Consider the following 20,143-nt stretch of genomic DNA (forward strand, 5'->3'; position numbering starts at 1 on the left):
ATGGTCACCGTCTCCTTATATTTCCTTAGGGTTGACACACGAGACCTTTTCCATGTTTGGGTATAGTAGCAAGGCAGCAGAGGTTTGAATTCAGTTTTCCTTCTGCTAGGTGGGTAGCAAGCAAGGCAAATGAGCCCTTCCTGCTCGAAGTTCACTGGTTTAGGCTCCAGTTACTCGCCTTTGACCCATCTCCTGTTAATGAAAACAGTTCAGCAGATTCAACATTTGAGCCACACGTGAAAGATCAAGAAATACATGAGAAACTGCTCTTTGCGAAACCTTTTACAATGATACTTAAGGCATATTAATTAATTAAATAATATTTAATGTTGGAAAGACTACTTCATAGAACGACAAATTTGTATATTAAACATAATATCCTAAGTTGTGTAGTTTAAAATTACTTTTTCACTCTTCAACTCACTACAGTTAGAAATTTGTTTAAAAAATGTTAATGAATTTGCAAAAATGTGCAAGTTGAGCAAGTTAAGCAGGGGGTCTACCGAAAACAAGAAAACATGGCAAGGGGTCTACGAGACAAAAAAGTTTGGGAACCACTGGTCTAGACAAACTACAGCTCACGTCCGTCTTATAGTTTTACAATCAATCTTTTGCGTAAAACTATTGTAGGCTTACTATTATTGGCTTGGAAGAAAGTCTTTGCAATGTAACTTCTCTACGTTATAGGGTAAAACATGCACTTAGTGACAAAGTAAAATGGCGCATTTTTTCTTAGACTTAAATCATGGCATTAGTTTTCTAAAGAAACGTTTCCGTGGGGCACCTCTGTTACACCAAACAATATGCTCGTTACCCATAAGGGATACGTGCCCTGCCCAGCCTGACTGTCGGACTATAGGAAGTTCATACCGGCTTTTGCCATCCATCCATCCTAGTGGTGCTATGGCCTGCTTTTACACATCCATCCATTCAGATCTCTCCTGGCCCTAACTCCAAGCTTTTTACTGAAGTTTATAGTTAAATCAAAAGAGGCTGCAGTGTACGCAAACTCGTTGACCGCTAGATGGATATCATGTTTAGTGTGAGCAAGTAAGGCGTAAAGAAGCTGTGTTATGACCATTTCCTTTGTTTTGGTACAGGACAGTAGACACCGAAGCATGAACACATGGTAATAATTCATCAGCAAAATAATAATAATAATAAGGCTTGTCTTAGAGTCCGAAAATTAATGAGGATTGCAGCTGTGACCTACATATCTTGCCACATCCAGGGCAAGCATAACCATTGTCCGCGGTGCTCGATTAAGATTTTCTTTTAGCGTCTGCGTCTGTCCTCGGCAGCAAATTTTCTTTTGGTCTCAAATGTGTATCCGCGGCCTTTGTATAGAGGGAATTCTTTAAGTCCGACAGTTACGCTGGACAGAGCAGTATCCTGTATGGGAGACGAATCTCAGACGAACGCATGCCAAAGGCAGTCTTTTTTGGTGAGCTAAAAGGTGGTCGACGTAACACCGAAACCCTTAAAAGACCAGCTTATGGCGCAAACTTGACTTAGCTGACATAGAAGAGAGCACATGGTTGCATGCAACCTCAGAACGACACAGCTGGAGGTCACCAGCAAAATAAACAACAAAGTATCTACACCGCTCTAACGCAATTAAAGAGTAAACAACTTATTAAGCACTTAAAACACAATAACTAATCATCCATCGGCACATTTAATTTCATTGCTTTTCTTTCATAGTTCTATAATAAATCAATCTACAGTAAGATGGTGCGCAAATGTTTAATTAGGTCTAATGGTTCTTTAAAACTAGTTCTTGTTTGCAAAGAAATATTTTAGTATACTGCGATAAGCTTAGTGACGTAAGCAGCGTTTTTCCCGTTTACGTCATGGAAAATTTTTATTCATAAAACATTCTAGCCAAAATTAATTTTTTGATAATGAGGCATTTTCAAACCGATATAACGGTCGACCTCGAGTTTTCCCGATGTGGCCAATGAGTTGAGAATTTTTTCCTCACTAATATGCACATACCTTGAAATTTTAAAGAAAATCGTTAGAGCCGTTTTTGAAATAAAATTTATATATATATATATATAAATATATATACATACATACAAGAATTGCTCACTTAAGAGTATAGGATGACGCAGGAAGAAATTGCTTGGAACGTGATAATTAGGGTGTAAAGAGAAAATGCAACCCTATAAAGTGTTATAATCCTATTGGCGGCGCGAAAGGGTTTACTGCTGGTTCACTTGACACACGTGAACTCAGGCGATGGACAAGGGACAGTACTACGATTACATGCAAATATGACCAATGTTATGGTCATGTGATCGAAAGCCTGCGTGGACCAGAGACACAGTGTGTGAGAAAGGGGCAGTTCAAGACCGGAGACCGGGACTGTTAGTCTGCCACGAAGTCGGTCCTGGCTGAGTCTTCAAGTGTTATGTACGAGTCCAGGAAGGGATAGAGACAGTAGAGTTGTGTACGGTGATGTACAATGTAACATTTTAGTTGGTGATGTGTTGCCAATAGTCTAGTATTGGCTGTCTTCTATTTATTCACTCATTATTAAAGTACCAGATTAACCAGAGCTCTTGTCAAGTTCTTGATGTGTTAGATGTGCTGTGTTGTGTTTAGCAGTGTTTACAGAAGGTTTGATTAGGAGAGAGAATCGTAACAAAAGCATTAAAATAACTTCTAAACGTTTGCCTGGTGTTAGTTGGCAACTGACCTCGTGCTTTGGCAACTGATCTCTTGCTTTGGTAACTGACCTAATACTTTTGGAACTGACCCCATGCTTTCAGCTTCTGACAGCATGCTTTCGGCTACTAGCCATATTATTTTGGCAATTGACCTCATGATTTTGGCTACTGGCCTCATGATTTTGGCGACTGACCTCATGATTTTTGCTACTGGCCTCTTGATTTTGGCAACTGACCTCATGCTTTCGGCTGCTGACCTTATGATTTTGGCAACTCACCTCATGAGTTTGGCAACTGACCTTATGCTTTCGGCTGCTGACCTTATGATTTTGGCAACTGACCTCATGATTTTGGCTACTGGCCTCATGATTTTGGCAACTGACCTCATGATTTTGGCTACTGGCCTCATGATTTTGGCAACTGACCTCATGCTTTCGGCTGCTGACCTTATGATGTTGGCAACTGACCTCATGATTTTGGCAACTGACCTCATGCTTTCGGCTGCTGACCTTATGATGTTGGCAACTGACCTCATGATTTTGGCTACTGGCCTCATGATTTTGGCATCTGACTTTATGATTTTCGCTGGGTGTGCTGATTGCACTTCGTCAAAGGCTGCTGGTTGAACATCACAGATAAAGGAAATAACAACGCTCCGAAAAAACTTCATTCAGGAGATTTGTTAACCGTGCACCAGAGAAGACGATGACCTTTACATCATCTGCCCAATAGATCTCAAAGTCTGAAAGGAAAACTTTTTTTTTTTTTTAGTTTTTATCTAGAGATAACTGCTGTTGCCAGGTCGTTGGTTTGTACCTCCAAACAGATAACAAATATAATGTCACTTTTACCTTCATCTATCAATTAGTCTGCGGGACCGATGGGGCACCACACATGATTTATCAGCCATCTATCTCCATTCCTCTCCGTCTTTTGCCTTAAATAGAACCTCTTTCAATGGCAGGTCTCGTCCATTCTTTTATGTTGTCTTCCCATCTCTGTCTTCTTCCTCTACCTTTCACTCGTACTTTGTTAATTATTAATGAAAAACTTGAAACGAATATAAAACAAACTTCTTTTAAAGCAAAACTAAATATAACTTTTATTTATAAAAATAAACACAGATTCGACTTGAACGTAGAGGGATCAAGCAACACGGTTGAACATTTAAACATAATATAGCTCACTAAAAATAAACACGCGCCTTTACTGCACAGAAGTATTTAATTACTGAAATGACCACAGACCAACTCTTGGTTTTATCATTAAAAAAAAACAGAAATGGAAAAGTGGTTTGAGTGCTATAAAGAAATCGGAAAAGCCCGCGGAGTTTGGGAGCGCATGAGGCGCCCTGACCGCACTTCCCCGTGATGGAGGCCATCCAGGCCCGAGCAAGCTATTATAGCACAGTACAGGACAGCCAACTGTCTTGTTTGCTCAAATTTCTCACTGCTATGGCCAAATTTTGATTCACGGTGCCCCCCCCCCCCCCCCCCCCCCGCTGCGGGGAAGAAGAGAAAACAGTGTCTCATATTCTGTTAGACTGCCCTAGACTTGCTGATCACCGTCTCGACAGGTCTTGGGAATCCAAACATTCTTGACCTGTATGGCGACATGTATGCACTACGCAAGACAGCAAGGTTTCTCTCCAGTGCTCTTCAAGAGAGGATTTGAGCCTCCCAAGTTCTCACTCAAATGGAGTGATGATGAAGGTGGTGGTTTCACCATAAACTACTTAGTCTGAACAAACAAACAATAACAATAGTTTTAGCTTTTATTATGTTTTGGAAATGAGAGTAACTACAGCTCTATTGTTTTAATCCCAGGGACTTTGCAAGCTAATCAACCCATTGGTCTCATTACTACTAACTGCCATAACGTATCGAATAAAGATCCGTGTCTAAATGGCTCCTCCAAGTCAGCAGATATATCGTCAGGTAAGTATGATTTATGCCGAGACACTTTGCCTGTCAATGTTTCTTTATATAGTGCCGGATTTAGATATATATGGAGCCCTTGGCAAAGATTTTCTGTAGGCCCTATTCTCTTTTGAAGACTTTAAGAATTTTGAATTTTCTAAGGTAACAGGACATTCGAGTTTTTCTCCATTGCACCTCATTTTCCTTCTTTGAAAAAAAAAAAGTTCAAATGAATATAGCATTAAAATAAAATCAATAGAACCATTTTTTGCCTTTTATTTTTAAATGTTAACAGTAATAAACAAATTATAAGGTATACTTTAAAAAAAAAAAGCAAAGTTTATATAGGGGATAGAAATGCACGTTTACAGCCATATATCTCAATATTGTAAGATTTTTTTATATTAAACAAAATTAATTAATTACCACCAATTTATTTACTAATTGCTTTATTTTATTTTTTTATTTTATTTTTCATTTAGACATGTTTTGTTAGGTACAATGAAAAATTTTGCAAAGTTTCAACTTGATCCGGAGAAGGGGAATGGGAGACAATGTTTACGAGATTTGTACCAGACAGACAGACGGAGAGAGTTGATATGAAGTCTAACACACATGTTTCACTTCAGTGGGTTTTTTAAATAGTAAAATGGAGACACAACTGAAATTATCTTCCAACATACTGGACTTCATCATAAATAACAGCTCAATAACACTACAGAACGTTTAAATTTTTTAGTGTAGATCCCTGGGAGACTCCTCCGTCTTCGCTGCCTTAAATCCGCCCCTGATCTTATCTCGGAACTAACGTATTTTCGCGCATATAAACCGCAGGCTATACCTTTTTACGCCAGTTGTGCGGGGTATTAAAAAAAAAATAATAATGAAAGGTGCGGGGTTTAGACATATTATTTTACTCATAAACATGACGGCTACATCAACTTTTCGATGAGTCTTTGTTCAGCATACCACAGCTACGAAACAGCTTACTACAGACACGACCGTGGGCTCGTATTTCTCTCGCTTGTTGCACTCTACGTAATCACTTGGTGGAACATCAACTGGGGCATGATTGCGTCTCGAGGGACAGACGTCTGATGAGCAATAACTTGACGTACCAGTAGTTTACGGTAGGTCACGCTCAGCACATGCGGGGTAAATAACTGCGGGTTGTACGTTTTTGGGTTTTTACGCGAAAATACTGTAAACACGAGCGATACATTTTTTGCAGTCTATTTAGCAAAGACTGTACATTTTAGCAGAAGATCTTTAATAAGACAAACCAGGCTTGTTGATAAAAAGTGTAAGATGTTGATGTCTGCTTCTCAGAGATGCTTCTTGGCGAGCCCCACTATGGTACAGACTTCATCACGTTATCTATCCCAGACACAACTCTTAAGCTTGAGTACTACGTCGTGGCAAGGGAGGCAGAGACAAATGTCCAGGTCTTGTCACAGGGTAAAGAGACCTTACTGAAGAAAGCGTTGAGCGTGGACGATAACTGGGTTATGGTAAGCATAAGAATTATAGGTTGACCATGTCTCCTTCACCAGGGCCGGCCTTGAGTAATTGGTGGTAACATCACCCTAGGCGAAGTGAATTTGGTAGACTTCAATAATATATTAAAAAAAAAAAAAAGAAACACCATACTAGTATAATAACCCAATTTCCATTATATGGTTGAAATACCAAATGCTGACAAAGTGTCACGCAGCATAAAGCAGCTGTTGCATTAAGTTTATTTTTAGATTTCTGCAGCGCCTGCAGCACAAGGTCATGGTTATGTTGTTGACAAATTTCACAAAACAGAAGCGTGCAAGTCCATTTGCATCAGCGGGGGGCTAGTTAATTCCAGCCCACAAAAGAAGCGAGCTTGGTTGTTTCCAAATATACAAAGAGGTAGATGGCAAAAGTATTTAAATGACGGATATTTACCTTCGGTAACTGGAACGACGACAGTACTTTTGTGTAATCAAATTGTATTGTACAAAGTATATATAAGGCTTAGACATTTCAAATTTAAACATACGTCTCCCGCGCCGTTCTGTGTAAAGGGCGACAAGCTCTCTCCATAGAGATCGGTTATAGGCAAATTCCACAGCATCTACCCGGCTGGTGCCCAAGGATTTTAGGTCTTCTAAGAAGGTGCCATTGAGAGCTATAGTGGACGACCTAATGCTCGTTTTCTGCTTTTCGGCTTCCATGTAATGGCTGACTTTGCTTAACTTGTTTCTTCTGCAATCTGGGTCACTTCCTTCGTGCTCGCTCTCCGTGTGGATCTACCCAGTGCCACTCCAAAAGAAATAGAAAGAAGGGTGAAAGTACAATAACGCCTGGTGTTTACAGATGCCTAACCTGTGACTGTATCTGTGTATCAAGGATTGGCCTCTTTAGTCACACAAGAAGTTTCAACACTTTACTCATGGGAAGAAATCCCGTTCGCGAAAGAACTTCTCTATTGGAGTTCGTGGTCAGCAGCCCCAGCTGTGACCTACATATTTTGCCACATCAAGCAGCTGTCGACTTTATGGAGCGCAGACCCCTTTGATTAAAGTAGATTATAACATTACGATCAAGATATTATTTACACCAAATAAAAAGTGAGCATTTAAATTTCATTGGTTTAATAGTGCAAAAAATTTGTATAATTATAAATTTCAAAAAAAAATTTTTTTTTACATTTATAATAACCTTTTTTGTAATTGCATGAATCTTTTTTTTTTTTTTAACAATTCCAATTAGTTCGAGCTAATTAATAAAGCAACACACATAACAAGTGACAAACCCATCCAGATGATTCTTGTGTTGAAGTCTCCTCCTTGTGGTAACGGAACACATAAAGGGGCGGTGGTCATTGACAGCACAGGTATTCTGATACCTACTCACCTATTCTTCAACAGATACTTTTGGATGTGAGTACGTTGGTTTTTTCTTTCTTCTTTAGTGATTTACAAATAATTAATCTGGAACTTTCTGGCCAGGAGGAACCTGGACACGTATCTCGAAAAAGGCTCAAACGATTTTCCTAGAAATTTAATGGTTAATGGATATCGCTGAGAAAGTAATTGATGGCTCCTTGACTGGACTTTTGAGAACCTATGTTTGTCGGTTATAAATTTTCGAAGCAAAAATGAAATTAATTAAAATTTGGCTAGAGAGCGAGAAAATATTTATCTTGAACGAACTGTTTTATTATGTGCAAAATTATGCACTAAACCTAACGAAAGATGAATCAATAAAGAAATAAATAATTAGTTTATTAATTGTTGGTAACTAGTTGCGCAGTATGATTTCGAAATTATGGGAATAAATGCTGCTTAATGAGAGATGTGGATATAAAGAAATATTTATAGAGTTAGTCCCCTTACTATGTTTTGACACGATTTTCTTCCACTTTCCATTCTCGGATCAAGTCGAAATTTTGCATAATTAATCATAGTTGATAACAGTAGACGAATCAATCCAAAAATTAACCAATTAGTTAATCATTTAGTACTAATTGATATTATTTTTTAGTATGTAGCAGAAAGGGAGATAAACCCAGTAATATTGGAGTAAATTGGAGTAGTAGTTATCACCAAGCGACATGTAGTGAAAACGCAGTAACGCCTTTATCGTGTAAAATTCTCTCCAATAAGATGTACTAGAGTTGTCGCTTCCTACTAAGACGTTTGAACCGAGGATCTCAAAGAAAAAGCCCAATGAGTTTTGTTTCAGATTGTTTTTTGTTTGTTTTTTTGGACGCCCCTGACTCCACACATCTGCAATGGTAACGTTTGTCAAGCAAAGGCGGTTGATCACTATACAGGCCACATGTCACCCTCGTTAACCTATTGAAATACCTAAGCTTTACGTCATCTGTCCCCTTAGATCAACGGTTCTCAACCTTTTAAGCTCGGCGACCCCTTTTTACAATCCCTCACTTTGCCGCGACCCCCACCCGCAAACACACACACAGCAAAAGAAGAATAGACAAAGACAATCCATATTTTCGAGGGTTCTTAGGCGACACCTGGCAAATAGGCAATCGATTCCCAAAGGGGTAGCGACCCACAGGTTGAGAACCCCTGCCATAGATCAAAAGATCTTGAAGTCGGACCTTTTTTGCAAAGCTTATTAAAAAGCTTATAACAACTCTGTCTGTGCTGTTTAAAATTTGAAATCGTTCTTTCTCCCACACCCATTCTTGGATCAAGTTAAACCTTAGCACAATTATTTCTTGTACATGAAAAAAAACAACACAAGAATTAATGAAATGAAGTAACCAATTAGTTAATTAATTTCTGTCAATTACTTATTTTGTTGATATCAAACAAGGGAAAATAATTTTACTAATCAGATTTGGCGGTGTAAGTGACATTATTGTTAAATTGTTATACTGTGTCTCTTTTAAACGTTTGAAACTTACAAATCATAGCCATGAAACTTTCTATTTTCATAAGCACTTCACTGGCACAGTGGTTAGTGAATTGGCTTAGGGAGGCTTGAGCCGTCGAGTTCGAATTGAATTCGTACTTTTTTTTTCTTTCAAATTATTTTTTAAACGGCGATCACGGTAACTTCGACCCGGCTACCCATTCTATCTCCAAACTAATCGATACAATAACACTGAATGTAAGCTTTCTTTGGTTGTTTTAATTTATTTTTTTTTACAATTTTTTTTTTTGCATTAGATTTAGAAGTAGGGTGAAGCATGTAAATTTGCTAACACATTAATTCTAATTTTATTTACAGAGCCTGGTCACACACAAATCTGACTGTGACTTTCACGATGATTATTGCAGTGAACATAAAGTCCGTCTTCAAACTTTTACTGGACAATAAAAAACTTCAGACTAACCTGTAAGTCTCCTTATTACTATTAGCGGATCACGCATTGCAAGTTTTGGTTCTTATATGTTTATGAGGTGGCTGAGTGGTAAGCGCTTGGCTTCGTAACCGGAGGGTCCCGATTCGAATCTTGTTGAAGACTTTTTTTTTTTTTCATTTCTGAATCTTTAGGGCGCCTATGAGCCCAAGAAGTTTTAACGAATGTCTAAAATTAGTTGGGGAAAAGTAAAGGCGGTTGGCCATTGTGCTGGCCATATGACACCCTCGTTAACCATGGTCAACGGAAAGAGATGACCTTTATATCATTTATGTTATCCGTTAAGTTATATATATACATACAGAGAGAGAGAGAGAGAGAGACGGAGAGATAGAGACAGAGAGATTGAGACAGAGATATCTTTAGCTTCACAAAAGTTGATCGATTGAATGCTAGACTTTGAAGAGTACTATAGAACAATAGTCTGTACAATTCTGTTTAACAAATACACTTTGGTTTCATTCCCAGAGTAAAATGGAGAGCAGTTAACGGAGAATACGAATGGAAGCTTGGGTTGATTCCCATTTCTGGATACGCCCATGACATATTTGAGATGACTAACAACCCATTTGGGTGTTACATTTACACCCGAGGGCCGGGCACTGTGGCCTTGAATCCAGCTGGGTTCAAAGCACGGGTAAGTTGGATATTATATAGCTTAGCTGCTCTTTAATTTTGAGTGGTTATAAAGATAGAGCTCTCGGGTTGATAAATAGGGTTACGGAAGACTTAATTCTGCTATAAATTTCTTGTCTTGAATGACTTTTAATGTACGCTCAGAAGTGGGATCAGTTCTAGAGACATCGTTCAAGAAAATGTTTAGGCAAGTGTCATTCGCCTCCCGGAGCCATAAGATTAGACTGTGTACTTTATACCGCCTCTAATGCTGAAAGAGTTATTATTGTTACAAAATGTGTATCACCTTACCTGGGTGCTGTACGATTGGGCGTTTTACTACACTACGCACTGTATTGTAATTACTGTTTAAAACTTTTTTTTTAGATTGTTTGACATTTTAGCCCGCGTGTTTATGTTTGTTAATGTTATCACAGCGCTTTGAGCCTACATTTTGTTTGTTAACAGCGCTCTTCAAATTAAATGATTATATTTATTAGTGGGAAGCGTGGTCGAGAGGCTAACTTCACTTGACCTGGCTATGAAGGGGGCTCGATGTTCAACACTTGCCTCGAGCAGAGTTGTGTTTACTGATCACCTACAGGCAGCACGGACCCCAAAACATCCCAATAGAAAGAAAACTCTATGGAGAGCCCCCTGATTTGGAAACCACTGCGCAGTTCATCTCGTATATTGGTCTAGTCATCTAGACGTCACAACATAATAATGAGAGCGAGAAAGAAGAAGAACTTTTAAAGATAAATCTACGAGTCTCATCTGCTATGTTTTCCTACACTGTACCATACTTCATGACATCCATAGTAATATTGCCTTGATATATAAAACTATAGCCCCCCCCCCCTCCTCAAAGTAATATGTAAAGGTTGTAATTAATACTAACAACTTTTCAAGAGTTTCTTAAGTAAGATCTCATCACTACGTCTTATAAAGTATTTCTTAATCAGTGGCGTAACTAGGAATTTGCAATCATTTGGGGACCCGGGGGGGGGGGGGTAACTCTTTGGGGGCCCTTGCATTTTGCATAATATTTAATGTAAAAAAAAACATTTCGAACATATATATATATATATATTTTAAATCTTACATTTAGTAGTGGGAAGCGTGGTCGAGAGGCTAAGTGTACTTGGCTTGGCTTGGTTACCTAGAAAGGGGCTCGAGGTTCGACACCCGATTCGGGAACGGAAAACCAACTCCTAGTAACCCCTCCTCCCCACTGGTCCACAAATGAGATTGGACCACAGCGCTCTGAGATGCTATAAGCATGAAAGTAGCGCTATATAAAAGCTATAATTAATTAATTATTAATTGCTCTGCATGTTACATTTTGCTTGTAAGACTTTGTCCCAAAGTCCGCTTAGTGACCTTTAATCAACGTAACAAACGATTAAGAATAAAAAATGGAAATCTTCTATCTAGGGGCCCCCCTTAGGCCCATGGATCTGGGGCGGGTTGCCTCTTTCTCCACATCCTAAGGCCGTTATCGAGTATTGCTGTTAAAAGGGAAAGCACCGCCGTTCACACAACAAAGGAGAAGATGTTCTCAACGCGAACTTAATTTTAAATAACCGTTAGATGGACAGCCAAAACTACTACTACACCCACCAAATGTATTTCCCTTCATCTCAAGTTGACTTTGTCTATAGTGAGATAAAAGTCTACATGACGGCTAAAACGTTACTGGATAACTCACTATTCTAGTTGCTATTAATAGATGTGTGAACGCAAAGAAACATTAGACGGCCTGATTGACGACCTTGATAATGATTGTGACGGACTCTTTAATGAAGAGGAGGCTAACGGGATAGGTAAGCTCCCTTGAAGACTTGGTCTCTTGGTGTTTCTAACAATGATTTTAAATATACTGGTAGAAATTAATATATTCACATGGAATGTCTCTTGGTGTTTCTAACAATGATTTCATTTTATATTGCTTCCAAATGATAGTCTTTGTGCAAACATTGTTAATCATAGCTGTACCATTCTTCATGTTTTAAATATACTGGTAGAAATAAATATATTCACATGGAATGTACCTGATTTTAATAACAATGCCAGACATATATATTATAATATAATCAAAAGACAATATTAGGGCACTGAATATATTTTAATGCATTAATTAAGGTTTCAGTTTCAAAAATTATTTGAATTGATTTACACATATTATTTTTTATACTATTAAAAAACTAATACAAGGACCACGTGTTAAACACAGAAATTAAAAAAAAACATAGAAAAATACTTTACAAAAAAAAAAAAAATCATTAACAAAGCTTATGGAAAGTGTAATCCTTGCAATTAGTTGGGATCAGCCACGAATTAAATTTGTAATAGATCTAGACCAGTGATTCCCAAAGTGGTCTATATAGACCCCTAGGGGTCTACGAAGACTTCCAAGGGGTCTACGAAAGTGAAAAAGTAAATTGGGGGTCTACGATAATGAATCTCATTTATTATTTCAGCAGGTCCGTTAATGGAATTGTTTTATACACATTTATGATTTGTACCTTACTAAATGCTGGAATGAAAATTGTTGTATTAAATGTGATAATTCTATTTAAATAGCTTATTTTTATCATGTTGTAACTTTAACAAGAAGAAATGTAAACTGTACAGTGCTGAGTATTTCAAATTGGGCTTCATTCTTCTTTGTCGTATAGTTTATAATAGGTGTTGTCCTTCTTGCTATTCAGATGAGAGCTTGTCTATTTGTCGTTTTATCTAGTCACCATTAGTTTCTTCATTTGTATTTGTTCTCACACTTCGAAAGTGTTCCACCTTCTCATAGGAGAACAGTTGTTTTTTTTCTGTTATTGTTGAGCTTTATAAGTGCTGTATTGAGTACATAGGAGGAATCAGAGTTTTTCATGCTTTGGAGGACTTTTTTTTTTTGGTTCGGTCAGGAAAACAGTCTGACTGTTTGGCGTATGTGGTGATTTGCTAGCGAGATAGCTGCTAGTTCCAGTGCTCCCATTTCTGCTCGGTGGCTATCAGGGAGCTCACCAGTTGCAATGAACACCATTTCTTAATTAATTGAGAAAGAGACTTTTGCTAAGTCTTCCAGCTCCTTCGTTTGTGGTGACTTTTTGAGATTGTGATGTTGCTTGTTCAGGCTGTCTTGAGGTCAACTATGGATGACTGTTGAATTTCAACGCAATTACTCTGCAAGCGTTTGGGTGTAATTGTTCGGGTGTATTCCGTGTAGTTGAACAACAAGCCAGACAAACAAGTAAACACCTGTTTTAACTAGTGAAGAGATGTAGTCAACGCTGATGAACAACTTCACATATAATTTATTCTAGTAAAAGGCCACAGTAGAATTCTCTGTCACTAAACACGTCGTTACCCTATCGCTAACTGATTTTCCGGTCTCTAACCCAACATATCCCAAACGTCACTAGTCCCGTTCAATATGCGTCTTCTTTGGTGCGTCGCTAAATAACTAAACTGTATAAATAAGGTGTCTAACAAGATAAACTCTGACCTAATGGTTGTTAGGGCAATGAATTTATAGAAGAGAAGTTCTAATTTCTTGACCTCTGCAGGATTGTAGTCAATCTTTTCTTTCTTCTTATGTAGTTTTTTTTTTTGAAAAAAAAAAAAAAAAAAAAAAAAAAAAAAAAACGTATTTCTCCAAATGACATAAAGTCAACTTTATATGGTAGGCCTAATGGGATATTTTTATTGGCATATGTTCGATGTATTGTAGATAAAAGAAAATCTACCAAAAAAAAACCCAACTATGGTCTTTGTGAAAACGTATAAAATGATACTTTGGAGAAACGAATATTTAATGTTTGGAAGGACTACTTCTTAGAACAACAAATCCTTAAATGAAACCTGATCTCCGAAGCAAGGGATGGTGAGCTTGTAAAACCTTTACTAAAAACATCTCTGGTGTGTTTGGTGATTGTATGTAATACGTAGAAACTATTATTTGGGTTTAAATCTGAAATTTATTAATAAAAATGAAGCTTTAAATTTACTTATATTTTACTATTCGACTCACTGGTTAGAAATTAGTTTTAAAAAACGTAAAATTTAAAGTTAATGAATTTTCAAAAATGAAATACCGTAGATCTGAAGCAGGGGGTCTACCGATTACCGGAAAACATGGCAAGGGGTCTACGAGACAAAAAAGTTTGGGAACCACTGATCTAGACCAACAACATTTAAGCTGTGCTATTAGAAATATTTTTTTACCAATTATTTTATTGTTTAGCGCAATTTCATGCTATTAGCTTTCTCAATACGCTATGATTCTATCACATGCCTGGACCAGTTGGGAAAATGGGGAGGGGGTTACCTTTATCTTTACCTATCCCTTAGTCTGTTGGACCGTCGGGGCACCAAGCAAGATTTGTTGACCGTCTTTCTCCATTCCTCCCTGTCTTTGGCCTTGTTTAAAACCTCTTTCAATGGCAGGCCCGTCCATTTTTTTTATGTTGTCCTCCCATCGCTTTCTCTGTCTGTCTCTTCTTCTTTTTCCTGGTACTGTTCCCTGAAGGAAGGTCTTTGCGAGCCCCGTGGATCTTGTAATTATGACCATATATTTTAAGCTTACGTTTCGTTACAATAGTTAGCAAGTCATCATGGAGTCAGATCGATGCAGTAACCATGTCTACAATCTCTTGGTTTCTGATGCGCGGGGAGGAAGAGTATTTAAAAAAAAATGAACGATGTGAATTTATGCATCACGCTTCTTCGGGCCTACGTGCTAACCACTTTGCTCATAATGCACTTATAATTAGAGAAGATTGTATAGTTATATATTGTTTAATTTAATTTGGAGCGGCGACCTATTAAAGGGAAATAATTCATCTTATTGCACCACTTCAGTCAAGTACAATTTCTAACCATTGTTTGAGATACAAAATAATTGTAAATAATTGTCAATAGTTTGTTAACTAATTTTTAGTGATTCTGTTGTAGCCAGTTAAAAGAAAAAATGGTGTAGAATTTCACCTTGATCCGAGATTGGGTATCAGAGAATTAACGTGTACAATCTTTTTACCAGACAGAGAAACAGACAGACAGAGTTGATAAAAGCTTTGTAAAAAGAAAAAAAAAGATTGTAGAATTCATGTTTTACTTATTCTTTCCAGATGATGATTTTGACCTGAGAATAGACGAAGACCTTAACGGTAAGTTCAATTTATATTCTTTCTACTGGGTTAAAATGAATTCTCTATGCACCCTTCTTCTGCAAACGTCATTCGTCTGTCTCACTACTTCACTACTTTGACCCTCGCTAAAGACAATACACAATATATTTATTCACAAAACTAACACAATCTCTAAACTAAACTAGGTCACTACACGTTCAATTAGCGCTCGTAAACCCATTGAACACACTCGTACAGATCTTATTAAATTAATTTTTCAGCTCAATCCTAAAGGAAGAGACAATGATCTTCTAACACAGTGGTGCCCAAAGTACAGCCCGTGGGCCAAATCCAGCCCGCTAGGTTGTTTCATGCTTACGGACGAAACGTCGGCACAAAGTGTAGAAAAATTCACCCCCCCCCCTTATTTATTTTTATTTCCGAAAAAATAAAAGGTCGACAAATGCATCTACTAACGCTATGGCCCTGACCTTTTGTCTAATTTGTACGTGTATGAAATGGGAGAGCCGAAGAAACTACAAGTGGACTCTGAATCTACCAAGAAAAGAGAATGGATCTTTATTTTTTGTGGCAAATGATAAGCCAACATATTTGTTTTATGAAGTGTGGCTTTAAAAAAAAAAAAAAAAAAAACAGCACATTAGCAGATTACAAAACAAATATGATAGCTTTCTTGGTTTGAGCCGCGAATAAAAGATAGTTAAATTACGTTTAGAGATGTGAGGAAATATATGAGAATATTTAACGAAAAGAGACAAGAAAATTTATCTGTGGTAAAGCTAGCTACACGGTTAATCACATTTTAAGTAGAGAAATGAAGTCAGTTTCCAACGCGTAAAAAAAGAAGATAGTTCCACTATCCCATTACTGTAAATGCAAGTACTAGATCCAATAGTTTTTAATAAAATTGTTTCAGGTCAATTTTATTTCGTTTTTGCACATTTTCGGTCATGTGGCCCGGGCCACGAGTGTCGAAAATTAAAATGGCCCGCAGGTCGAATTAGGATGGGCATCACTGTTCTACCATATGTAGCCTAATAGTCTAACAAGTAGATCTAAACTTTCTTGAATAAACTTTGAAACATTGTAAGCCTGTGCGAGATCCTCTCCAATCAAAGACTCTAAGCGGCTGCCTAGTTTGCCTATGCCGTACACCGGGTATCATCTCGTCAGTCGACCTAACAATTCCAGAAATTCGGCAACACTTTCGGCACTTTCGAGTCTCTTTTGTAACGAATGGGTGAAGGGTGGTGGCTTTTGAAAGTTTTTTTTTAGTTCATAACTTCTGATATTAATGATGAAAATATCTCCCTATTTACCTGCCAAAGTGTATTTATGTTACCTCTGTTTCTGAGTTTGCGCTTCCTCTTGTTTATAAATACATATTTTTGATATTAGAATAGGTCTAATGCACTTCAAATAATATTTAACCCATGTTTATAGCTATTTAAACTCTAAAGTTGAGCTGCACCGTGTTTTATTTGATGCAATAACAAAGTTGTCTTTCATTTTGTCAGGAAATGTAGTCGACTCTGTGAATGTCCCCCCAAATCAACTTAGAAATAGTAAGTCACACTAGCAGTTAGCTTTTGCCTATGATAAAATTTAATTTACTGACAGGCTTGTCTGTTCTTTTATGTTGTCTTCCCTTCGCTTTCTGTGTCTTCCTCTTTATCTTTATCCTGGTACTGTTGCCTGAAGGAAGGTTTGTGCGAGTCGTGAGGACATTGTCATCTAGGCAACCCAAATCTGTTTTTTTTTTTAAATCATACAGCCCCGAATCAGAAACCCCCATTGGTAACGAACCATGGTGGGAATTACTCCCTTAGAGTACGTGAGAGAATGCGAGTAGTGAGTTTTTAGGTCGCCTTTGTGTCGGACATGTACCAGTTATCTCTCTATCAAATCCTTGTCCCAATCGCCTTTCGTGCAGAACTCTGCTTTCATAAAGAACGTTCTTTTGTCTCATCGTCCTCGATGCAGTGGCGTAACCGTGTGTCGTAATTCTCCTTCCACCGTCCGAAGTAAACACCAATTGGACAGTGTCCGACTCCGAACAGGGCTAGGACGGCCTGTTCCGCATGATTAAGTTGCCACCACGCATCTCTTTTGTCTGGTCTACTCATTGTCCTGTGGAGCTCACGGCCCTTGTCTGAACAAACAGCCCCAGATCTAGTTGTCTATTAACCAGACATTTAGCTTTAGTTAACCCTGAGTCTGATGAACCGTTAGGCCCAGCACTTGATCTGTCGACCGTCTTTCTGTATTCCTCCCACGTCTTTCTAATGTACCATTCGCGTTAGTAGACCGAAATTCTCAAGAACACGTTATTCTTAATTTTAATTCTTCAATAAATCTTATTTATATGGTTTGAGGGGAGAGGGGGGGGGGGCAGACACGGGCATTATCAAAAGACATTGAACTATGTCACACTTGTTAACTCTTTCACTCCTAACTGACGATACCAACGATTTGAAGTTGCTGGGACCCCATTGAATTAAATTCAATTTTGATTTTATAAAATTTAATTTGTGTTGTATAAAAAGAGCATGCATTCTTCTATAATTGTATACCTTAGATAACATTTCCTGATTCCATACAAATTGTTTAATCATAATAGGGTAGTGAAACAAAATAAATAATTACGGAGAGAAAGAGTTAATTAAATACTAGTTCTTGTTTTCCCCTTACTTTTCGTTTTTCTAAGTCATGTGATTGAATAGGAAAGCCTATCGGGATTTGGTTCAATTGTTGTCTGTTTTGAATCAGTGTCTGGTCTTACATGAAAGAAAAAAAATCAAAACTGTTTATGTGTTGACCAGAAAATATTGTTATGAATCGCTAGCCTCAGCTTTAGTTTTTTTTCAAAGAGCATAATAAAGTTACTTTTCATGAAGAGCTATTTTCTATTTCAGCAGACAGTTATAGGTCTTATTAGAATAATAGCTGATTTTCATTCTTAACTAGAATGAATTGTCTCACTCGCTCTATTACTCTCTATCACGATGTCTTATCTCTCTCTCTCTCTCTCTCTCTCTCTCTCTCTCTCATTCGCCTTTTTTTCTCTCACGCTATCTCTATCTCTCTCTCTTTCTCTCATGCTCCCTCTCTTTTAATCTTTTTTACACTTTCTCTCTTCCACTCTCACTCTGACTCTCTCTCTCATTCACCCTCTCTCAATACCTCTCCCGTTCTCTCATTGTCCCTCTCATTCCCTCCTCACAATCCTCTTCACTCTCTCACTTTCTATGGACTCCACAACTCTACCAACTGGGCAATGTTTACAAACTGTTTCCTCTGCTCATCCCAAGAGTGCCCCGGAGATCTTTTCGGGGACAATTGCCTGCACAAGTGTCACTGCGACGACAGTCCGTGTAACCGCAACGGAAACTGTTTGACAAGTACACGCTGCTCGCCTGGATGGTTTGGTCCAGCCTGCCAGTACCGTAAGTAAAACTATTCTTATCTTAATACTAGTGTAGATAGTGGCAGATGTTTATTTTCTACGTCTCGAAAAAAACAAAATGTGCCCTTGCCATTATATAAATATTGCTTTGATGTTTTTAAGTTTTAATATCTAATTCTGCGTTGTTGTTTTTTTTAAACTGGGTGGCTCGCCACCCTTAGGGAGGTTCGAGGTCCGCTCAAAGAGGGCGCGACGTCCTAACAAAATGGGTTTGGGGACTGAGGCGGTCAACTTTTTTTTTCATAGGAGAAGAAATAAACAAGAAAAACATAAAAAATACTTTAAAAAAATACTTTAAAAAAAATACTTTAAAAAAATACTTTAAAAAAAATACTTAAAAAAAAATACTTTAAAAATAATACTTGAAAAAAAAATACTTAAAAAAAATACTTTAAAAAAAAAGGGTTCTGCGAAGTGTAATTGTATCAGTTAGTTTGGATCAGTCATATATTACATTAGTAATAGATCTAGGCCAACAACAATACATCTGTGCGATGTGATGTTGCTTATTCAGGCTGTCTTGAAGTCAACCAATTACTCAGCAAGCGTTTGGGTGTAATTGTTCGGGTGTATTCCGTGTAGTTGAACAACAATTCATATAGAATAATACAACACCTGTTTTTAACAAGTGAAGAGATGTAGTCAACACTGATGAACAAATTTACATGGATTTATTCTGATAAAAGGCCACAGTAGAAGTCTCTGTCACTAAACACGTCGTTACCCTGGAATATTCTATCGCTAACTGATTTTCCGGTCTCTAACCCAACATATCCCAAACGTCACTAGTCCCGTTCAATATGCGTCTTCTATGGTGCGTCGCTAAATAACTAACCTATATAAATAAGGTGTCTAACAGCGATTAGAAATAAAAATTAACCACTAGTTTTTGTTCAGCGCTATTTAAAGCTTTTAGTGTTATCAATACACTATGTATCACTTATCTGGACCAGTTTGGAAAACGGAAAATAAAGGTGGGAGGTGGGGAGGGGGGAGAAAGAAAGGGATATGTAGGTGAATTGTCCGTAATCGGTTTTTAAAAGCATTTACAAAAACAAAAAAAAAAAAAAAAAAGGAACGACCTGAATTCGAACTTGTAGCTTAAGCCTCCTCAAGCCTACATACTAACCAATCTGCTAGTGAGGTGCTTATGACTATAGAAGATTTTATAGTTATGTATGGTTTGTTTCAAACTTACTTTATACCGGCTACCTTTAAAGGGGACTATTTCAGCTTATACCACCTTATCAGTCAAATAGATTTCTCCCTGGTTCGAGATACCAAACAAAATAATTTATTACCAATAGATGATTAACTAATGGTTAATTTTAAAAAATTGATTTTGGTGTTGTCAGGTAAAAGAAATATGTGTGCAAAACTTCAGCTTGATCCGAGATTGGCTTTAGGAGAAATAACATGTACAAACATTTTTACCAGACAGACAGACAAAGAAA

At 37.7% G+C, this 20,143-nt stretch overlaps 1 protein-coding gene across 1 annotated transcript in view; it reads left to right on the forward strand.

The window, feature by feature from the left end:
* LOC106056039 (uncharacterized) overlaps nucleotides 1-20,143 on the forward strand; it is a 49,236-nt gene that overhangs the window by 15,872 nt on the left and 13,221 nt on the right. Inside the window, exons 8-16 of the mRNA XM_056017683.1 lie at nucleotides 4,502-4,612; nucleotides 5,924-6,105; nucleotides 7,337-7,506; nucleotides 9,329-9,436; nucleotides 9,930-10,098; nucleotides 11,809-11,902; nucleotides 15,203-15,241; nucleotides 16,741-16,788; nucleotides 18,535-18,669. Of these exons, the coding sequence (XP_055873658.1) occupies nucleotides 4,502-4,612; nucleotides 5,924-6,105; nucleotides 7,337-7,506; nucleotides 9,329-9,436; nucleotides 9,930-10,098; nucleotides 11,809-11,902; nucleotides 15,203-15,241; nucleotides 16,741-16,788; nucleotides 18,535-18,669 (1,056 nt within the window). The remainder of the gene's footprint in view (nucleotides 1-4,501; nucleotides 4,613-5,923; nucleotides 6,106-7,336; nucleotides 7,507-9,328; nucleotides 9,437-9,929; nucleotides 10,099-11,808; nucleotides 11,903-15,202; nucleotides 15,242-16,740; nucleotides 16,789-18,534; nucleotides 18,670-20,143) is intronic.

This window comes from Biomphalaria glabrata, chromosome 18, assembly GCF_947242115.1.
Source record: "Biomphalaria glabrata chromosome 18, xgBioGlab47.1, whole genome shotgun sequence".
Lineage (NCBI taxonomy): Eukaryota > Metazoa > Mollusca > Gastropoda > Planorbidae > Biomphalaria > Biomphalaria glabrata.